Source organism: Microtus oregoni, unplaced genomic scaffold, assembly GCF_018167655.1.
Source record: "Microtus oregoni isolate MIOR12 unplaced genomic scaffold, Mior012 000008F_ref0000371, whole genome shotgun sequence".
NCBI lineage: Eukaryota > Metazoa > Chordata > Mammalia > Rodentia > Cricetidae > Microtus > Microtus oregoni.
The window spans coordinates 58,685,591-58,703,759 of record NW_024543067.1 but is presented as its reverse complement, the minus strand read 5'-3'; the positions used below and the strand labels follow the sequence as shown (position 1 = coordinate 58,703,759).

Here is an 18,169-nt window from a genome sequence, read left to right as displayed (position 1 = left end):
GGCCGCAGGAGGAATATGGCAATGTCTATGTATAAAAGGGCCTGTTCCCTGTACTTTTGTCCTTTGGCCTGGAAGTTCTGATTGTAGCAATTTACTGAAGAGATATGAAGATATATACCTACAAACAAATTTGCTCAAGAATTTTTTTATGGTAACTTTATTCATGGTCTCCCCAAACTGAAAACAACTCAAGAATTTAGCAGGAGAGTAGGTAAACCTCGTAGAATATAACTTAGGCTACCAGACATATACAAGAATGGATCTAATTAACATTATAATGAGTGAAAGAAACCAGACACAAAAGAACACACACACACACACACATAATTCTATTTGTATAAACTTGTAAGAAACTAAACTGATTTGTGATAGGAAAACAAATAAGAAAAGCAAATGCTATTGGGGACATAGTGTAGAGATAAACTGGGAAAAAATACAAGGGACCTTTCTGAGACCATACTAAAAATGTTTTGGCAGGAGTTTGAGTTACACAAGTGTATTTGTCCATGCGTCTTACTATGTGTAAATTTTAAAAAGAACCAGTGTTTGGGAGGATTGCTTAACAGATGAAGGACCTGCTGCACAAGCCTGACAACCCGAGTTCAGCCCCTAGCACCCACACGGTGGAAGGAGAGGACAGACCCACCACAGGCTTTCCCCAACTGCCACATGAGGATCCTACCGTGTGCAGAGTCATACACATACACCTCTGCATACACAAACTTTAAACATAGACATCATTAATAAATACTGAACTTAATGATATGCATACTGCAGTATTTAGTGGGACATGTGCTCATACTTGATTATTTAGAAATGCATCTAAGGTGGACTGATGGGAGATGGGAGATGAAGAGACAGTCTGTAATAGATGCATCTACAGCATGAGGTGGACCGATGGGAGATGAAGAGACAGTCTGTAATAGATGCATCTACAGCATGAGGTGGACCGATGGGAGATGGGAGATGAAGAGACAGTCTGTAATAGATGCATCTACAGCATGAGGTGGACTGATGGGAGATGGGAGATGAAGAGACAGCCTGTAATAGATGCATCTACAGCATAAGGTGGACTGATGGGAGATGGGAGATGAAGGGACAGCCTGTAATAGATGGTGAGCATTGGTTGTGGAGTGTGGTGTACAAATTTATATTGGAACATTTATGATAAAGAAAAATGCTCAAACCCTTTGAAGCAATAGTTCTTTTAGAAACATATCTTACATATATATATATATATATATAAAGGTGTTCAACATACATGATTAAAGCCATTTATTACAGTAATATTTGTTACTGCTTAACATTGGAAGTAACCACAGGACCCATTAGTAAGATATAAACTATAGTTGATTCACAGAGTTTGAAGTTTGAATGCTGTGTGGCTATTGAAGAAAAGACACATCTCTCAATATGCTACTGTAAAACAATCTCCAAAATATACTGGTAAATCCTGTACCCAGAGAAAGAGGAATACCTATGTGTCCTAGTTGGTTTCTTTCTTGCTCTGATAAAACACTGACCAGAACCATCTTGGTGAGGAAAAGGTTTATTTGGCTTGCATTTCCATATTACAGTCCATTATTGAGGGAAGCCAAGGCAGGAACCTGGAGGCAGGATCTGAAATAGAGATCATGGAGGTAGCTTCCTCGCTTGCTCCTCATGACTTGTTTAACCTGCCTTCAGATACTACCCAGTACCCAAGAGTGGCACTACCTGCAATGATCTGGGCCCTCCTGCATCAATAATTAGTCAAATCAATGCCCCACAGACTTGTCTATAGTCTGATGGAGGCATATTCTCAATTTAGATTCACTCTTTCCAGATGTGTCAAGTTGACAAAAAAACAAAGCAACAGTCAGTATATTATATGAACAGATAAGAGGGCTGTATAAGCCGGGCGGTGGTGGCGCACGCCTTTAATCCCAGCACTCGGGAGGCAGAGGCAGGCGGATCTCTGGGAGTTCGAGGCCAGCCTGGTCTACAAGAGCTAGTTCCGAGACAGGCACCAAAGCTACAGAGAAACCCTGTCTCAGAAAAAAAAAAAAGAGGGCTGTATACTGGAGGCTAAAGGAATGCCAGTGTTATGCTCCCACATCTTGTCTTTAAAGGATTTATATATGCACACAACACACACAGAGACAAGCATACTCATATACATGTGTATTCTGTTTGCATAGGATTTTCTCAAAAGTCACCCAAGAAATGACCATTAATGATTACTCTTTAAAGAAAACAGGAAGGGAACCAAGGGTGGGAGGAGACATACGTTTTATTATGTACATTATACTCCCTTCTGAATTTTGTACTCTGTACATGGTTTACATATTCAGAAAATAGGTATAAGCTTACTTAGAGGTCACCAAGTTTGAAAAGAATATTGAGAAGGGACAGCTGGGGAAGAAGGAGAAACTGGGAAAGCATCACTAATTATGGGAAAAGGTGTGCTAAGGAAGAGTGGGCTGTCTGTTGTGTCTGATATTGCAGTGACTTTGGTAAAATACAGATTCAAGACATCTCTGTGATTTAGAAACAAAGAGGTCATTGATGCCCAAAGCCTTAACCCTGGCTCTATCCTGTTTAATTTTCAGCGCTTAGAAGATTATCAGCGTCGCCTTGACACCTCCAATCTCAAGATGTCCGAGTACCCAAATGTTGATGAGCTCAGGGTGAGAGATGCTCTAATCATAATTAAAAACATAAAGTAAAATGTGAAGACCTGGCAGGCAATTAACATCTCAATGGGAATAGCCATCCTTGAAGGAGTTCTGTGTTGTGGATGTCTGCATTTATGACTACATTCTGCTTGTTGATGTCTGAGCTGTGTCCAGGGTGTTTCATCTTCATCAGAGATTATTTTGTGAGATCCTGTAACTGTGTGGCAGGAATTATTAGAAGACTTGGGAGCACTAGCGATTACCAGATTTTAATTGCTCTGTACTTTTTACTGTTTTATTATAAGAACTTTTCAGATCACTGAGTCAAGATAATTTTTCCATGACACTTTTGAAAAGCATGAGGGGTGAAACCAATATAAGAGTAGTTAACTTTTTATTAAATTGTTATTTCCTATGCCTAGGCTTTAGTATTAATAACCTTTTAGTATATTAAGTCTTTTTTTTTTTTTCTGAGACAGGGTTTCTCTGTATAGCTTTGACTGTCTGGAACTCACTCTGTAGACCAGGCTGACCTTGAACTTGCAGAGATCCACCTGCCTCTGCCTCCCAAGTGCTGGGATAAAAGTCATGTGCCACCACCAGCCTTAAGTCTTTTTTTTTTTTAAATACCAGTTTACTGATATTTGTATTGGCAGATTTACTTGATATCTATTTAAAATAAACTTGTATGCCATCTATAATAGTTTTATCAGAAAACATGCTAATGTATGTATTTTCTTACCTGCCAAAGTGTGAGAGTTCCCCTCGAGATGCTAATGCTAAAACATGGTGTTTTTAATGATAAGAAGTTGCTGGCATAGACAGTAATTGGCATTTTCCTAATAAATACTGCCATTTAAAACTTTCTTTGGGAGGCTGGGAAATGTTAGGAATTAGGGCCCTAGAACTCAGAAGCCTTGTATACACACACACACAGCACGCACCATCTGCTTCTGGTTTATTGCAGCTAAGGAGTGGGGACATGTTGTGGCTCTTTGTAATGCCATCCATAAGCTTTTACCCATCTGGAGGGTTTGCAGAGGATATGCAGGATTGCTTTTCTGTAGAATTCTTGTCTTTTAGAAGGTTTGTTTCAGGCTGTTTTAACATGGACTGTTTCATTTTCAAGACACAGCAATACTGTGTTTGAATGTAAATGATATCTTTTGTATTAAGACCGTTTTGTAAAAATACTAGTTGTGGTGGCTGTAACCCCACTGATAAAATAATCTTGGAAGTAATTTATGTACTCTTCTTTTTACTTTGGCAGAATTTGGATTTAACAAAAAGAAAGATGATTCATGAAGGGCCTTTGGTTTGGAAGGTGAATCGAGATAAAAGCATCGGTAAGTCTCTGGAGAGGGTGGAGAGAAGAGAGTAGGAAAGTCTGCCGGTGGGAAGCAGACTCGTTCACAGTTTTCAGTTAGCAGTGGTATTCTACAATATCTGAGCATTTGTGGGAGCTCTGCTTGTGTGCTTGTTAAGTGTAAGCCGTGTTACATATTCATCTGGGAATGTAGCAGAAAACTATCCCACTTGAGTTCTGTCGTCATCTCCTGAGGAGTCTTTGCAGTGAGTTTTCTGTGGACTAGCATCTTTTGAGTTCTTGCCGTGAGGGAGCATTACTTTTAATTCTTGTAACTCTCAGATGATATTTCCACAAAGCATACTAAAATGAATTATTAAAAATGAAATTAAAGAGGATAGTTTCCAGATGTTTTTAAAATTAGCTAGGCTTTCCAGAAATAATTTCCTTTATTTTAAATTTCTGTACTTAACAGATTCTCTACATTTTTATTTCTAGATCTTTACACACTGCTACTGGAAGACATTCTTGTACTGTTGCAAAAACAGGATGACAAACTGGTCTTACGGTGCCATAGTAAGATCCTGGCATCCACAGCTGACAGCAAGCACACCTTCAGTCCCGTCATTAAGCTGAGCACAGTGTTGGTTCGACAGGTGGCAACAGGTGGGTGTGTCTGCTGGAGGATGCTGGCTTCTAGATGGACTGGGAAACTGCAGGATTCTCAGTGTTGCATAAGCAGCACAGCGATTTCAGTAGTTTTGTTGTTTATATGTGTAGAAACTTAAGTGAAATTTGCTTATTGTTTAGACATCTAGTTGAAATTTCATACCACCAAATTATTTAAAAACAGTTAGATTGGCTCAGTTATAGTGGTGTATTATTTGTGTTTTAATAAATAAAGCTTGCCTGAAGATAAGAGTTCAGAACTAAGCCACTAGAGGCCAGGGAGTGGTGGCACACATTTTTAGCCCCAGGACTCAAGGCCACTCTGGGAGAGTGAATCAGTCTACAAGAGAAACACATTTCACACATTGATTCTAGCACTTGGGATGATGCGCCCTAATCCCAGTCTCGGTGCAGTCTGAGGTTTGGTCTGTAGTCATGCTAGGACAGAATCGCCTCTTTGTTTGTCTGAGCCTTGGTAGAGGTGAGGACTCTCTAATGACTTGGCTGCTTTGCTTTTCTCATCTTCAACCTGAACCGCAATATCTACCTCTGGGTTTTTATTAATCCTGCTACACTCAGTGGTTTTCTGCATTTAAAATTTTCAATACATTTACTTTTGTGTTTATTCTGTTGAAATTGGTGATAGATGTCAGGAAAGGTAATGAATACTTTGAGGGTAACCCCAGTGAGAAGGCTGCCTTTAAAACGGCATGTTTGTTTGTTGGGGAAAAAGTGAAAATTGAAGAGGTGGGTGAATTTTTTTTGTTTTATTTAATTTTATTATTTTGTGTGTATGGGTGTTTTGGCTGCATATATGTATGTCTCTGAACCACATTTGAGTCTGATGCCCTTGGAGGCTAGAAGAAGGTATTGGATCCCTGAGACTGGAGTTACATACAGTTCTGAGCTGCCGTGCAGGTGCTGGGAACTAGTGTTCTTAACTGCTGCACCATCTCTCCAGTTCCGAGTTTGGGTTTTTTCTAGCAGTTTAGGTTGACAAGTTATAGTTTAGTTGTATTAGGACGAGATCCTTTATATAACTTAATTTCGTGACAGCAAACTTTGTAACTCTTTTTTGCAGTGTTTCTCAAATAATCTTAACAACTTGGAAGAACAGCAGTTTAAAATAAATGTGAAAGGAATAGCATTGGGTTCGGTAGTGTGTGTGTTTTCATGTATGTGTTTAATTTCATAAAGATAGAACTCCAAAGCACATTCTACTTGAGCAGAACATAATTGTTATTAAGACAGAACTTGTAGGGGCTGGAGAGATGGCTCAGTGGTTAAGAGCATTGCCTGCTCTTCCAAAGGTCCTGAGTTCAATTCCCAGCAACCACATGGTGGCTCACAACCATTTGTAATGAGGTCTGGTGCCCTCTTCTGGCATGCAGACATACACACAGACAGAATATTGTATACATAATAAATAAATAGATATTTTAAAAAAAGAGACAGAACTTGTATGAGGCCAATTATTTTTTATTGTTTGAGAATTTCACATATGTATGTAATATAAAGTTTTGGCTTAATACACTCCATGTCCCCTCCACTAATTTTCTGTCCCAACTTAGTGTGTTTTTGCTTTTTTTTTTTTAACTCACTGAGTCCAGTAAACTATGACTTATTTTTGTTACTAATGAAATACTGTATTGACTTTTTATAAATTAGTTTATTTAAGTGATAGATAATGTAGCTTACAGAGAGTTTCACAAAATTCATTTTATAAACTTGATAAAGTTTTGTAAATAACTTTTATCTAAATTAAGATGTAGAATATTTGTATCTGCATCTAAAAATATCTCATAGCTTCCTTGGTCATAGTGGTAGAATAAGGTTTGTTTTCTTCTTTTCTAGATAACAAAGCTTTATTTGTCATCTCCATGTCAGATAACGGAGCCCAAATTTATGAATTGGTAGCACAGACAGTTTCTGAAAAGACGGTGTATGTATCAGATTTAATTACTTTTTTCTAATTGATACTCTATTATTCAAAGTACAAATGTTCCACAAACTTTGTTTTACTAAGATTTATTTCATTGTTTGTGTACTTGTATGTGTGTGAGAGAGAGAGAGACAGAGAGAGTTGTGCACATGTGTCCAGGTGCCCGCAGAAGCCAGAAGAAGGTGTCAGATCCCCTGGAGCTAATGTTATAGGTGGTTGTGAGCTGACTGACATGGGTTCTGGGAACTGGATGGTTTTCCTCTGGAGGAGCAAGCATGTTCCCTAACTGCTGAGCCATCTCTCCAGCCTGCAACTTGCCTTTGTACTAAGATTATGAAAACCACTCTAGAAATCAAGTACTTCCTCTTGTACTCTTGCAAATATTCCTCTAAGATTTCTTTTGAAATTGATGGTTTTGTTTTTATTTTATTCTACTGAAAATAAATTTTCTAAAGAAAAATTCTCAGAAGTGCCAAATTACTCTTTTAGATGAGTACTGTGTTCATGCTAGAGTTTTCTTTGAAGTATATTTTAGAGTCTCTACATGAGTGGTGCCAAAATAAAGATGTTCTCTGGCAGCATGGTGGTGTTTGGGTGTTTTCTCCTTTTCCTTGAGTGTATTGATCTGGTGTTTCTGCTTTCCTTCTGCCTTCTGGACCCCTCTCACCCCCTGAAGCTGGCAGGACCTCATCTGTCGAATGGCTGCTTCAGTGAAGGAGCAGTCCACAAAGCCCATTCCTCTGCCACAGTCGCCACCTTGCGAGTAAGTGCGCTGTTGTGCTTGTTGGGAAGACATGCGAAGTTCTTCATTAGAATGCCATGGAGTTTGGACATCTTTCGATGCTCAGGGATTCTTTCTTTCTTTTTTTCTGCAGAGGAGACAATGACGACGAAGAACCATCCAAATTAAAAGTGGAGCACCATGGCCTTTCAGTCGCTGGTCTCCAGAGCCCAGGTGAGCTGCAGAGGCAAGGCTTCCTGGAGGATGTACTCCGCTGCCTGTGAGAATAAAGGCTCTGAGCTGGCACCAGCTTAACAGCTGCTGCCTGGGAGCCCTCTGTGCCAGTCTGCATTGCTCTGTGCTGAGTGCTTTTCCCAGTGCCTGATCTCTGTAGCTTACCTGGTTTACACTGCTCCCAGCGTTTCCTGATTGAAAATGAAATGTCCACTAAGGTATACTCTACCTTTTCTGTTCCACTGACAGACAGAGTTTTGGGATTAGAATCGTCCTTAATTTCATCAAAACCTCAGTCTCGTTCACTGACTACCCCTGGCAAATCAGAGGCAGAACATATCTTTGTGACTGCAATACAATTGGTAAAGGAGCAGCATGCAAATGGGACACTGAAGGAAGATGATGGCAGTTATCCAATCCCAATCCCAGAGCCACACTTGCCTGTGTCAGAGGAGCGGTGGGCGTTAGACGCACTGAGAAATTGTAAGTTTTATTCCTAACTTTTGGCAGAGTGCATGGTATACTGGAAAGCCTTTTAGAGAGAAAAAGCAATGTGTTTTCATGAAAAAAAAGTCTGAACTATGGATATCTTCCCTTCAAGAAATTATGGTCTTATTCAGAAGAGGATATGAACCTCACCTCACCCCCCTGCCACTTTTAAAAGCAAACATTCCAGGAGTAATAAGGCTTTTTTGTCAAATCTCTCTGGGTTGGCATGATTAGAGAAGGGAAGCAGTAGAGAGAAGACAGATGTGCTTGTCATCTTGAAGGGTGATTATAAATAATTGAAATAAATGTGTAAAATAGAACCACTCAGACAAAAGCAATAGCAGAATGCAAAGTGAATGCAGGGCTCAGGGTGCTTGGAGAACAGTGAGTGGACAATTGGCCTGCACATACTGTACAGGTTGGAGGAGCGTAGGAGATCGATTTAAGAATCAGGAAGATGGTCTGAGAAGTCTTGCTGTTATGAATTTTAAATGCCAGGTTGCATCCTCCGTATTTGATGGACAGATACATCACAAAATTTTAGGAGCTTTTCCAAATTATACATCTTCTGCATTTTATGTGGAGATTTAATATTCTTCACAATAGCTTCTTACATGCAACCATCCCAGGGAAAGGGGTAGTGGGGAGGTGGCGTTTTAGGACTGCCATTTTGGGGAGAGATTAAGGTACTTGAGAAAGAGGGAGGTCTTCTTAGACCTGAACTCTACTTGGAGAAGAAGAGGGTCAGCCTGTGGTGGAAGAAGGGAGTTACAGTTATTTAAAATCTCATTTGTTCTGGATTCTTCCGAAGTGGCAGACTTGGTGGTGTCTGGTAGTTTACTGCATGGTCCTAGAACTGCCACCACCTGCATGAGTTCAGCATAAATTTAGCCCAGGGGTGAACTGGATCTAACTTTTAACATCCTAAAGAGGCCCTGCCAACAGTGAATAATGTAATTTTAAAACCTAATGAATATTTTCCTTTGAATTTATATATACTACCACCAAATTATTGGAGTTTGAATTTATTATACAATTTTATTGTCTTTACCATATAGGAAAATTATTAGAAAAGATAATGTCTATTCTTGAGAAGAAAAAGCATAACATTTAGTTTTGCTGGCCTAACTGCTGGAGTGGACACCTGGTATTAATTGTATTTAGAACTTTTAAATAAGAGGGCCTCACTACTCAGAATGCTTAGCTCTGGTCACGTGCAATTTAATGTTATATTGTGTAGAAGATCATATTTTTATTGTATTTTCCAAGATAAAAATGATTATGTAGGCTGGATGTAGTGGCGCACACCTTTAATCCCAGCGCTCAGGAGACAGAGGTAGGAGGATCTCTGTGAGTTCGTGGCCTGTCTTATCTACTAGAGAGAGTTCCAGGACAGCCACGGCTGTTATACAGAGAAACCTTGTCTCCAAAAACCAAAACAGCAAAACAAATTGTGTAGGATTCATATTTTGGTTGTATGTTGTTATGTGTTCTTAGTTTTAGAAGTAATGGGAAACAGCTGCCTGATTCCAACTAGCAGTCAGTCTATGATGGTCAGTTTCCTTTTGTTCTCTTCACCCCCCTGTGACTCTTAGTGGGCTTGTTGAAGCAGCTGCTAGCCCAGCAGTTTGGTCTGACTGAGAAGAGCACCCAGGAAGACTGGCATTCCTTCTCAAGATACGGGTCAGCTTCTGAAGAGGGGCAGGCAGAGAGTGCCATACAAGACTCTGAAAATGTTAAGGCTTGTCATGCCGGGGAAGGACAGATGCCTTTTAAAACTGGAACTGGTGACTTTGCAACTTGTGACAGTCCACGGACTTCAACTGAGTCTTGTGCTACACAAGATTCAGTGATACTGGCATCCCAAGACAGCCAGGCAAGTAACATTTTACTAATGGACCACATGATCCTGACCCCAGAGATGCCTACTGCAGAGCCAGAAGGGGGTCTGGATGACAGTGGAGAGCACTTTTTTGATGCCCGTGAAGCACATAGTGATGATAATCCATCAGAAGGTGATGGAGCAGTTAAAAAGGAAGAGAAGGATGTTAATTTACGCATCTCAGGCAAGTGGCTTTCACATTTCAACTTTGGTTTTGGTTATTGTTGACTGTCTTATTTGCTGGGATGAATGTTGTTTCAATATCTAAATTGTGTGTGTGTGTGTGTGTGTGTTTATTCCTTCATAACAATAAATACTGAATCTGTTCTTTACCAGACCCTGTCATAGGGACTGGGAAATTGAACAGTGAAAAATGCCGGAAACTCCATTGTTCTTAAGAAGCTTAAGTGCCTGAAGGGAGAGAGTAATGGAGAATAAAAAACAAGTGGTAAGCGTCAGATGGCCAGACGGATTAGGAAGAAAATAAGGGCAGCTATGGCCAGAGCGGAGCACTGAGGGCACACGTGGTGATCGGTCTAAGAAGAAGCGAGTGAAGTGCAGGGAGAGGCCCTGTGGATACCTGGAGAGAGTGTTCAGCAGCGAACACTGGAAAGAGTGCTGTTGTCGCTAGGGGACAAAGGCGGAAAGGGCATTTGGTAGTGAAGTGGAGTCCGGTTGTTATGTAAGCATTAAACTCTTAGAACCCTGACTAATATAAAGTTAGTCAGGAATTGTTGTGAAAGTTTACTGAGGTTGGCTTTAATCTGAAGTAAATTCTGGTGGAGTTAAAGCTAAACTTGGGAGCCGTTGTTCCCCCACTGTAGTTGCTTTTCAAGTTGTCATATGATCCATTCTGGTGGCAGTGCTAATCTCATCAGATTGTCCTGTCTCCACCAATAGGAAACTGTTTGATCCTTGATGGCTATGATGCAGTGCAGGAGAGCTCCACAGATGAGGAGGTTGCCTCCTCATTCACCCTGCAGCCTGTAGCAGGCATCCCTTCTGTGGACTCCACCCACCAGCAGCAATACTCCCCTCAGAATGCTCATTCTGATGGAGCAGTTTCACCATTCACCCAAGAAGTCCTGGTCCAGCGACGCTGGAGAGCTATGGAGGATGCTTGTTTTGAGATCCAGAGTCCCTCTTCTTGTACAGATTCACAAAGCCAAATCCTGGAGTACATTCATAAAATAGAGGCTGACCTCGAACACTTAAAGGTATGTCATGTTTCTATCTCCTTAGCACTTGATCCTAAGAGCACAGCAGAGTGTATGTTTGGAGTGATGGAATCCTGAATCCTGATGTCCAGGTTCCGTGTCTACCTATTTTAATTTTTTTGGCCATTAGTCATGAATAGGCCTGGTTAAAAGCTGGTAATGACACTATTTGTCTTGTGACAAAATTACAAGAACAGAAAAGTTGTAGGTATGTAGCTAATTACATGTCTGTTTGGGTTTTTTAATTTTAAGAACCTAAAAGTACTTGGGGCAGTTGGTCTCCATCATGTTGGATGATGTGGAGTGAGTTAAGTGGGTGTGAATCAACACCAGGTAATGCTGTGACTTGCTGTAGCCTATTAATTATCTGTGACTCATGGAGTAGTGTTGGCAGTTGCCCAGAGGCCATGACAGGTAGAAATTGGCTCCAGTGGCCAATTTCTGTTATCCAAACCACATGAGTATGAATGGAGTGTTTTGGAAATTGGTCGTTAAAGACCACACTGTGGTGGTTTCTATGAAAAGGACTCTATTTTAATTTATTGAAAATAAATTATTTTCAAACAATATGTTCTGATTATGGTTTTTCTTCCTCTAACTTCTCACAGCTTTTCCCTACCTCACCATCCATCCAACTCCACACCTTCTTTCTCTCTCTCTCTCATTAGAAAACAAGTAGGCAATTTTCAAAAAGCAAAACCAAACCCAGACTAAACAAAAGCAGGAGAAACACACACAAACAAAACCCATAAACACAAAATTGGAAACCATAACAGGAGCGAAAGACCAGTAAGGTAAAAACTGTGTCTCTGGTAGACGCAGCTACTAGAGCCCACACGCTTTTTTTCATGACATCATTTAGTTGGGAGATGTAGTGTTCAAGACTTTGCTCCCTTGGTTTTCTTTCAACTCCACATAATAAATAGATTTTCCCCTTTTCAGTCTATTTCACGTATTATCGTTATGTGGCTAGCATAAAAGGCTATGTGTTCATCTGTCACATGGTGTGAGACCATTTCCTGGGTGACTTCCGCCATGGGCAGGTCACCTTTACTTGCTTCTCCAGTATTTTACATAGAAAGTTGTTACTTGTTGAGGTGAGAAATGGGAGAAGGAAATTTACCTCCTTCTCGGCTAGCAGCATCTTCAGTGGTCAGTGTTAATGCTGAAATTCAGGGCCATGCGCCTATAACAGGGAATGCCTTCATTCCCATTTTCAACTAATTTTATTTTTCTTGTGCCATCCCCATGGAAAATCTTGGATGTTGCAGAAGGTGGAGGAAAGTTACGCCCTTCTTTGCCAAAGGCTGGGTAGCTCAGCCCTCCCTGACAAGCTCTCAGGTATGTGAAATGGTGGCTCATCTTGCTTAACAGCACATGGACATGTGATTTATTATTCTTTAATATGAAAATCTGTGATTTCTTTTCTTTCCTGTCCGTAGAAACTGCTTGTTTCTAAACATCATATATCAAGGCTGCTGACTTTGCCCTTCCTGCTCTCAGAAGAGCTGTGGTTGTCAGCTCCTGTGCCAGCCCCTCCTCTCTCTCTCTTCACCTTTTCCAGGCTGAAGGCAGAGTGGAAGGAAGCCTGGTGAACCATAAATTCAGTAGTAGAACCTGCACTGTGCTGCTTCAATTCCCTTGTGAGGAGCCCTGCCATACTTTGTGCCTCTTCTGACACCGAGGCCAGCAGGGCCCCTGGTGCAGCTCAGCCTGTGTTCATGGGCCAGTTCATACTCATTTGCTTGTGTACTTGGAGGGTATGTTTTATGGTTTAGAAGTGGACAGGACCATGTCTGCGGGTTGCACATGTGTTCTTCACAATGTTAATTTTTCTCTTAACTGGACTTCCACATATCTTCATTCTTCTCAGATAAAAGTTAGAGCCCGTGTCCCGGAGGTGACTGCAGGCTGTTGGATTTTGAGTGTCGGTCCTATATCAACCACATCCCGGCTCCAGTGTGGACACAGAGAGAGTGTGACAGAGGATCTGCCTGGAACCACCTGGGCTCGGCCATGCCCCAGGGTGTCCCAAGTGGGACTAGTTCTTCAGTTTGGCAGCTGCACAAGTCTGTCAGTGAGGGAATGTCAGTTCTCTCCTCTCCTCACTATCAGAAATGCATTTTGATTCAGAATAAAACCAAATGTATAGAGCTTTGGGTGTAGGATATAAAATTGTACGTAGGTAAGACAAAGAGAAAATCAGATGTATTTATTTGATTTCATTCCATATTTGAAAGCACACTTTAATTTTTACTTTGCCTTGTTTTGTTTTAATTGAGTAGTGGGAGTTTTAGCCCCTTGTATTTAGCACACCCAAGGATCAATTGTTCCTGAAGCCAGGGTCAGGTGGGGGATGGGGAAGTTAGCAGAGAGGCAACGCAGAAGAGAGAGGAATACCTGACCTTCTCTAACCTGTAACCCCAGCCGCTCTGTCTAGAAGACTGCCTTTCTGGGGGTCATCTCAGCGATGTTACATGACTCCTGTTTGCGGATGCAGAAGACATGAGCTATGTGCTGTGCAGTTGGTCAGTGCAGGTGGACCTCTTCCCACCCCAAGGCAAGCATCTCTTCTGTATAATTGGCCTCCACCCCAATTAACAGGAATCCTCAGTACACTAAATGGCAGGCACTTGAAAATGGGTGTATTTCCTTTGTTGTCTTTTCTGTTGATAGCTGGGATTTGGGAGAAGAGAAAACAAATTTTTATTTTCTTGATTATAAATTTGTTATTCTTGGTATTGTTGAATTTGTATAATTATATATTGACTGGCACTTGTATGAAAAGTTCCCTGCAGAGTGAGCAGGACATAGGAACAAAGAAATGGAATGCTTCAGTGGTGGTGGGGTGCTGCGGAGGGGAGGGGTGGGGGGAGAGTCTGAGAAGGTTTTCTAAACTGAATCACTACTGAGTTGAACCATGGCTGTCACTAGCCACGGGTACTGCTGATTATAAGGCCAGTAAAAAATGAGTACCTGGATGTTTGACTCTAATTTTTTGCACTGATGGTGCCAAAGGGCTCTTCAAAGTCACAAGCAGAGCCAAGAGTGGGCAGAGGAAGGTGTGGCAGAGAGTTGCTCACATCACCACACTGCCACAGCCCTGCCTGCATGGCACCGTGACTGGCCTTGGGAACTGAGACCAGAGGTGAGCAGTACAGCCACCAAGGTGCTGGTAGCTGCAGTGTGGGCAGCACCTGTGGAGGGTGAGCTAGTCAGAGCTGTGGCTGAGAACTCCTTACTTGTGTTGGCTTTCAGTGGTTTTCTTTGTGTATTTGGTAAATATGTTTTTGAAGTGTTCTGTAAAAAAAAAAAATCATTTGTCAAATCTAAATTCTGTTAATAAACAAGGAGTTCACATGTTACTCACATCTTGCAGGAGGGCCCCCTGAACTCTGGGGGCAGTCAGGATGTAATTTTATTCTCCCCTTAGTGCCCCTCAAACCCAGGTTTTTCTCACTGTGGATGGTCCCCCAGCTGCTTTTATGAACACCTCTACAACTTAACAAGTTTGTCTGTCTGGGTCCAGATTCCCGTTTCTGCCCTTCTTAGATCGATCAGCTTGGATCCTTGTACCTCATCTCTAAATTGGAATTGTGTTTTGAGTCATAGGTCAAGCATAGCTCAGAATGGGCTTTGAAATTTTGATGTGGAACATTATAAGTGAAGTTTGGGATTTTGAACTCCCTGTATCTCTTAGGAGAAACAAGTAGAGACCAAATGATTCTGTTGTCTTCCAGGCAGCCTCTTAACACTACACCATCTGGGTAGCTCGTCAGGAGAAAACCAGACAGCAGCGCACTACAGGACCTTCCATGGTCTTCTAGTACAGCTCAAATTGAATTCCGCTCTCCTGGTTGCTTGCTCTCCTTTTCCTGACTCTCAGCCTCTCTTAGGGTTACAGCAGGGCTAACTGGAAAGGTACTTTGGCATTGCTCCAGTACTTCCAAATAAATGTGTATTTATTACATCTTCAGGTGAAACCTCAAAACCAAGTGAAATCTGAAAAGAAAAAAAAAACCCGCTTTTTTGAGAGCTCCTTTTTCTTACCAGCCTTACTTCTTGCCTGTCCCTCCCCTTTTGGCCTCCCGTGCCTTCCATTTCATTTTGGCCGTTATAATCACATCCGTTTGACCTTGACATTACGTATCCCTTCCATGGTGGTGACAGTAGGTATTCCTCCTCTTCTGGAATGAGGTTATCATCGTCATAGTTATCTCCAAGTTGGATGATGAGAAGGTGCAATCTGTTTCTGTCCTGAGGAGTACTAGGCCAGCAAGAGGGACACAGCATCTTCTGCAGAGCCAGAAAGTCGTGTGTGCCATGGGCACAACCCCTGACACTGCTCTCTTGTGAGCTTAGTGGCTCTTCTGTCGCTAAGTGGCAGATTATGTGTGGAGTGTCTCCTTTTCAGAGAAAAGCCGTAATCAAGCCAAACCAGCAAACCTTCAAAGTACTGTAATTTAAAAGGATGGCTTTGGCCATGTATTTTGTATAGTTTCAAAGCAGCTAACTGGACTGTTGGAGTTCTGCTGCTTTCACAACCCAAATTGTAACTATTTATTGTATCACATGGGAGGTTATTACATGAGTGTTTTCGCCTTTGTCTTCCCCAAACACCTTCTAATGACCTCTAGAAAGAACAAGCCCTCTTTTAGAAAGTGTTTTGTTTCTTTGTCTTTGGGGGAGGGAGGAAGAGAAAAGTCCTTCTTTGCCTATTTTTAGGAGCAAAAAACTGTAAGTATGCTTCCTAAGATGCAGTAGTTTACTCTCTGCTCTGTTCCTTGGCATTGGCAATGGTCTGGTGCCTTCGCCTGTGTTCCAGCCAAGCAGTCTCGTCTCTGCAGGTGTGGGAACTTGTTTAGAGCCACTTATGCATGCTCTGTACTTCCTTCCCTCTGTGTTGCAGAAGGCACCATGGGACCTTAAACTACAACATTAGCAAGACTTTGCAGAAGTGTTTCGTAGACCATGGTTTTGTTTTTATCACACTTCACCCCCATTTAGTGTGATCTGTAAAACTGTTCTTTCTTCAAGAAAGGAGCTTTCTTGTTCTGCCTGTTTGCCTTCCCCATGGGGACTGAGGGTTTGGGTAATAAATTGATCAGGAAAAAGGGGGACTCCTAGAAACCAATCCCTCCCCGCCATTTCCAGGTGCCACCCGCTAAGCAGACACTACAGCATGGTGACCGTAGCGTGCACACTGTTGGTTTTTAATGAGCCTCTTCCCCACTAGAGCGTCTCACTTTCCTCGTTCACCATACAATCATGTACTCTTTAACAGAAATTGCTTTTAAGAGAAATCTGGAACTATCTTTAAAAAAAAAAAAACCTTATTAATAATCATGTATTTTTACTGATCACATTTTGAAATGCCTAAAAGACTTTATTGCTCTAATTATCCAGATGTACCTTTGTAAAAAGCTCTTTTATGAATTAGCTGATAAGGCTGTATGTTTCTGGAACAAAATATTGGGTCATCTAAAACTTTCTGTTTTCTGGGGTCTGGGAAAATAGAAAATAAGAGTTCAAATATTAAATAAGCTTAAAAGAACCAAGTATGTGGCTTTTTATTGTATGAATTCCGATTTGTCTCGTGCAAATAGTTCATTATTTGAGACAGGGTCTCGTCCTGGGCTGGCCTCGAGTCCCTGCCTGCCTGTGCCTCCCAAGAGCTGAGATTACAGGTGTCACCACCACACCTGGCTATACAAGTTATTTTTGAAAAATTGAGTGGACAAGGAGCCATTAACTAGTCTCCCTGGCAGTGGCTCACATGCCTGTCCTGCTTCTTGTGACATCTTTACTGGTGGACGGATCTTTGGATCATTGTCAAGTGCAAACCTCTGCAGCGGGTGCAGGCGGCTGACATCCCCCTGCTAGCAAGGCCTTGTCCCTGGCTTTTAAGCAGTGGTGGGTTGGGCATGGCAGAACATACTTTTGATACCACTTGGCACTTGGGAGGCAGAGGCAAGTACATCTATTGAGTTTAAAGGCAGCCTAGTCCTCATAGCGAGTTCTGGTCAGCCTGGGCTACACGGTGAGACCATGTCTTTTTTTTTTTTAACTCTTGGTATATTCCTTATTACTTTTTAAACAAACTCGGAATTATACATATTAATTTTGCTGTTTTCACCATTTTTTGTTTGTTTTTTTGAGGCAGAGTTTCTCTAGGTAGTCCTAGCTGTCCTGGAACTCATTCTGTAGTACAGGCTGGCCTCAAACTCACAGAGATCTACCTGCCTCTGCCTTCCAAATGCTGAGATTAAAGGTATGTGCAGTTTTTCACCTGGCAAAAGCTGACAGGTTTTTTTGACATTTTTGAGTGGTGAGGTTCTTTTTTTTAAAATAAAAGATTTATTTATTTGTTTATTAATTAATTAATTATGTATACAACATTCTGCCTCCATGTATGCCCGCACGCCAGAGGAGGGTACCAGATCTCATTACAGATGGTTGTGAGCCACCATGTGGTTACTGGGAATCGAACTCAGGACCTCTGGAAAACCTCTTAACCACTGAGCCATCTCTCCAGCCCCCAAGTGGTGAGGTTCTTGCGCCAGCTTTTTCCTTAGAGAAAGTGACTTACTGCTGTCCTGGGTGAAAAGATGTCTTCTATCTCTCATGCCCAGTGCTGACTTCCTCAGGGGCAGCAGTTTTGATTGTTCAGAGATGCCGTTCATTCAGAATGCTGACTGGCTTTTGCTGTTTTCTGTATTTTGAAGCATAGGTGTAATGTTCACTTATTCATGGGAGAGTAGTTTCAAATATTCTGGGGTACAGCACCTGAAAAGCCTATTAAGATGCTTAACAAAATATGATTAGTATTTTGAAGTATTTTTGGTTAAACCTTTTGGACATTAGATTCTCAAAAAAAAAAGTTCACTATACTCTACGCCTTGTTTGAAATCGACAGGGGCTGCAGAGATTGCTCAGTTTAAGACCATGTACTGCTTTTCCAGAGGGCTGGAGTTCAGTTCCTGGGAACCATTCCGGAAAGCTTATCACCCTCTGTAACTCCAGCTCCAGGGGACCTGACTCCCTCTTCTGGC

General features: G+C 41.6%; 1 protein-coding gene across 2 annotated transcripts in view; it reads left to right on the top strand.

The window, feature by feature from the left end:
* Positions 1-16,676, top strand: part of Arhgef12 (Rho guanine nucleotide exchange factor 12) — a 132,089-nt gene extending 115,413 nt beyond the window's left edge. For both annotated transcript variants that reach the window (XM_041657885.1, XM_041657884.1), the window contains 11 exons: positions 2,592-2,669; positions 3,928-4,003; positions 4,462-4,629; positions 6,487-6,574; positions 7,251-7,337; positions 7,450-7,529; positions 7,779-8,012; positions 9,614-10,084; positions 10,801-11,117; positions 12,389-12,458; positions 12,991-16,676. In XM_041657885.1, the coding sequence (XP_041513819.1) occupies positions 2,592-2,669; positions 3,928-4,003; positions 4,462-4,629; positions 6,487-6,574; positions 7,251-7,337; positions 7,450-7,529; positions 7,779-8,012; positions 9,614-10,084; positions 10,801-11,117; positions 12,389-12,458; positions 12,991-13,001 (1,680 nt within the window). In that variant the 3' untranslated portion in view covers positions 13,002-16,676. The remainder of the gene's footprint in view (positions 1-2,591; positions 2,670-3,927; positions 4,004-4,461; positions 4,630-6,486; positions 6,575-7,250; positions 7,338-7,449; positions 7,530-7,778; positions 8,013-9,613; positions 10,085-10,800; positions 11,118-12,388; positions 12,459-12,990) is intronic.
* Positions 16,677-18,169: the final 1,493 nt, after the last annotated feature.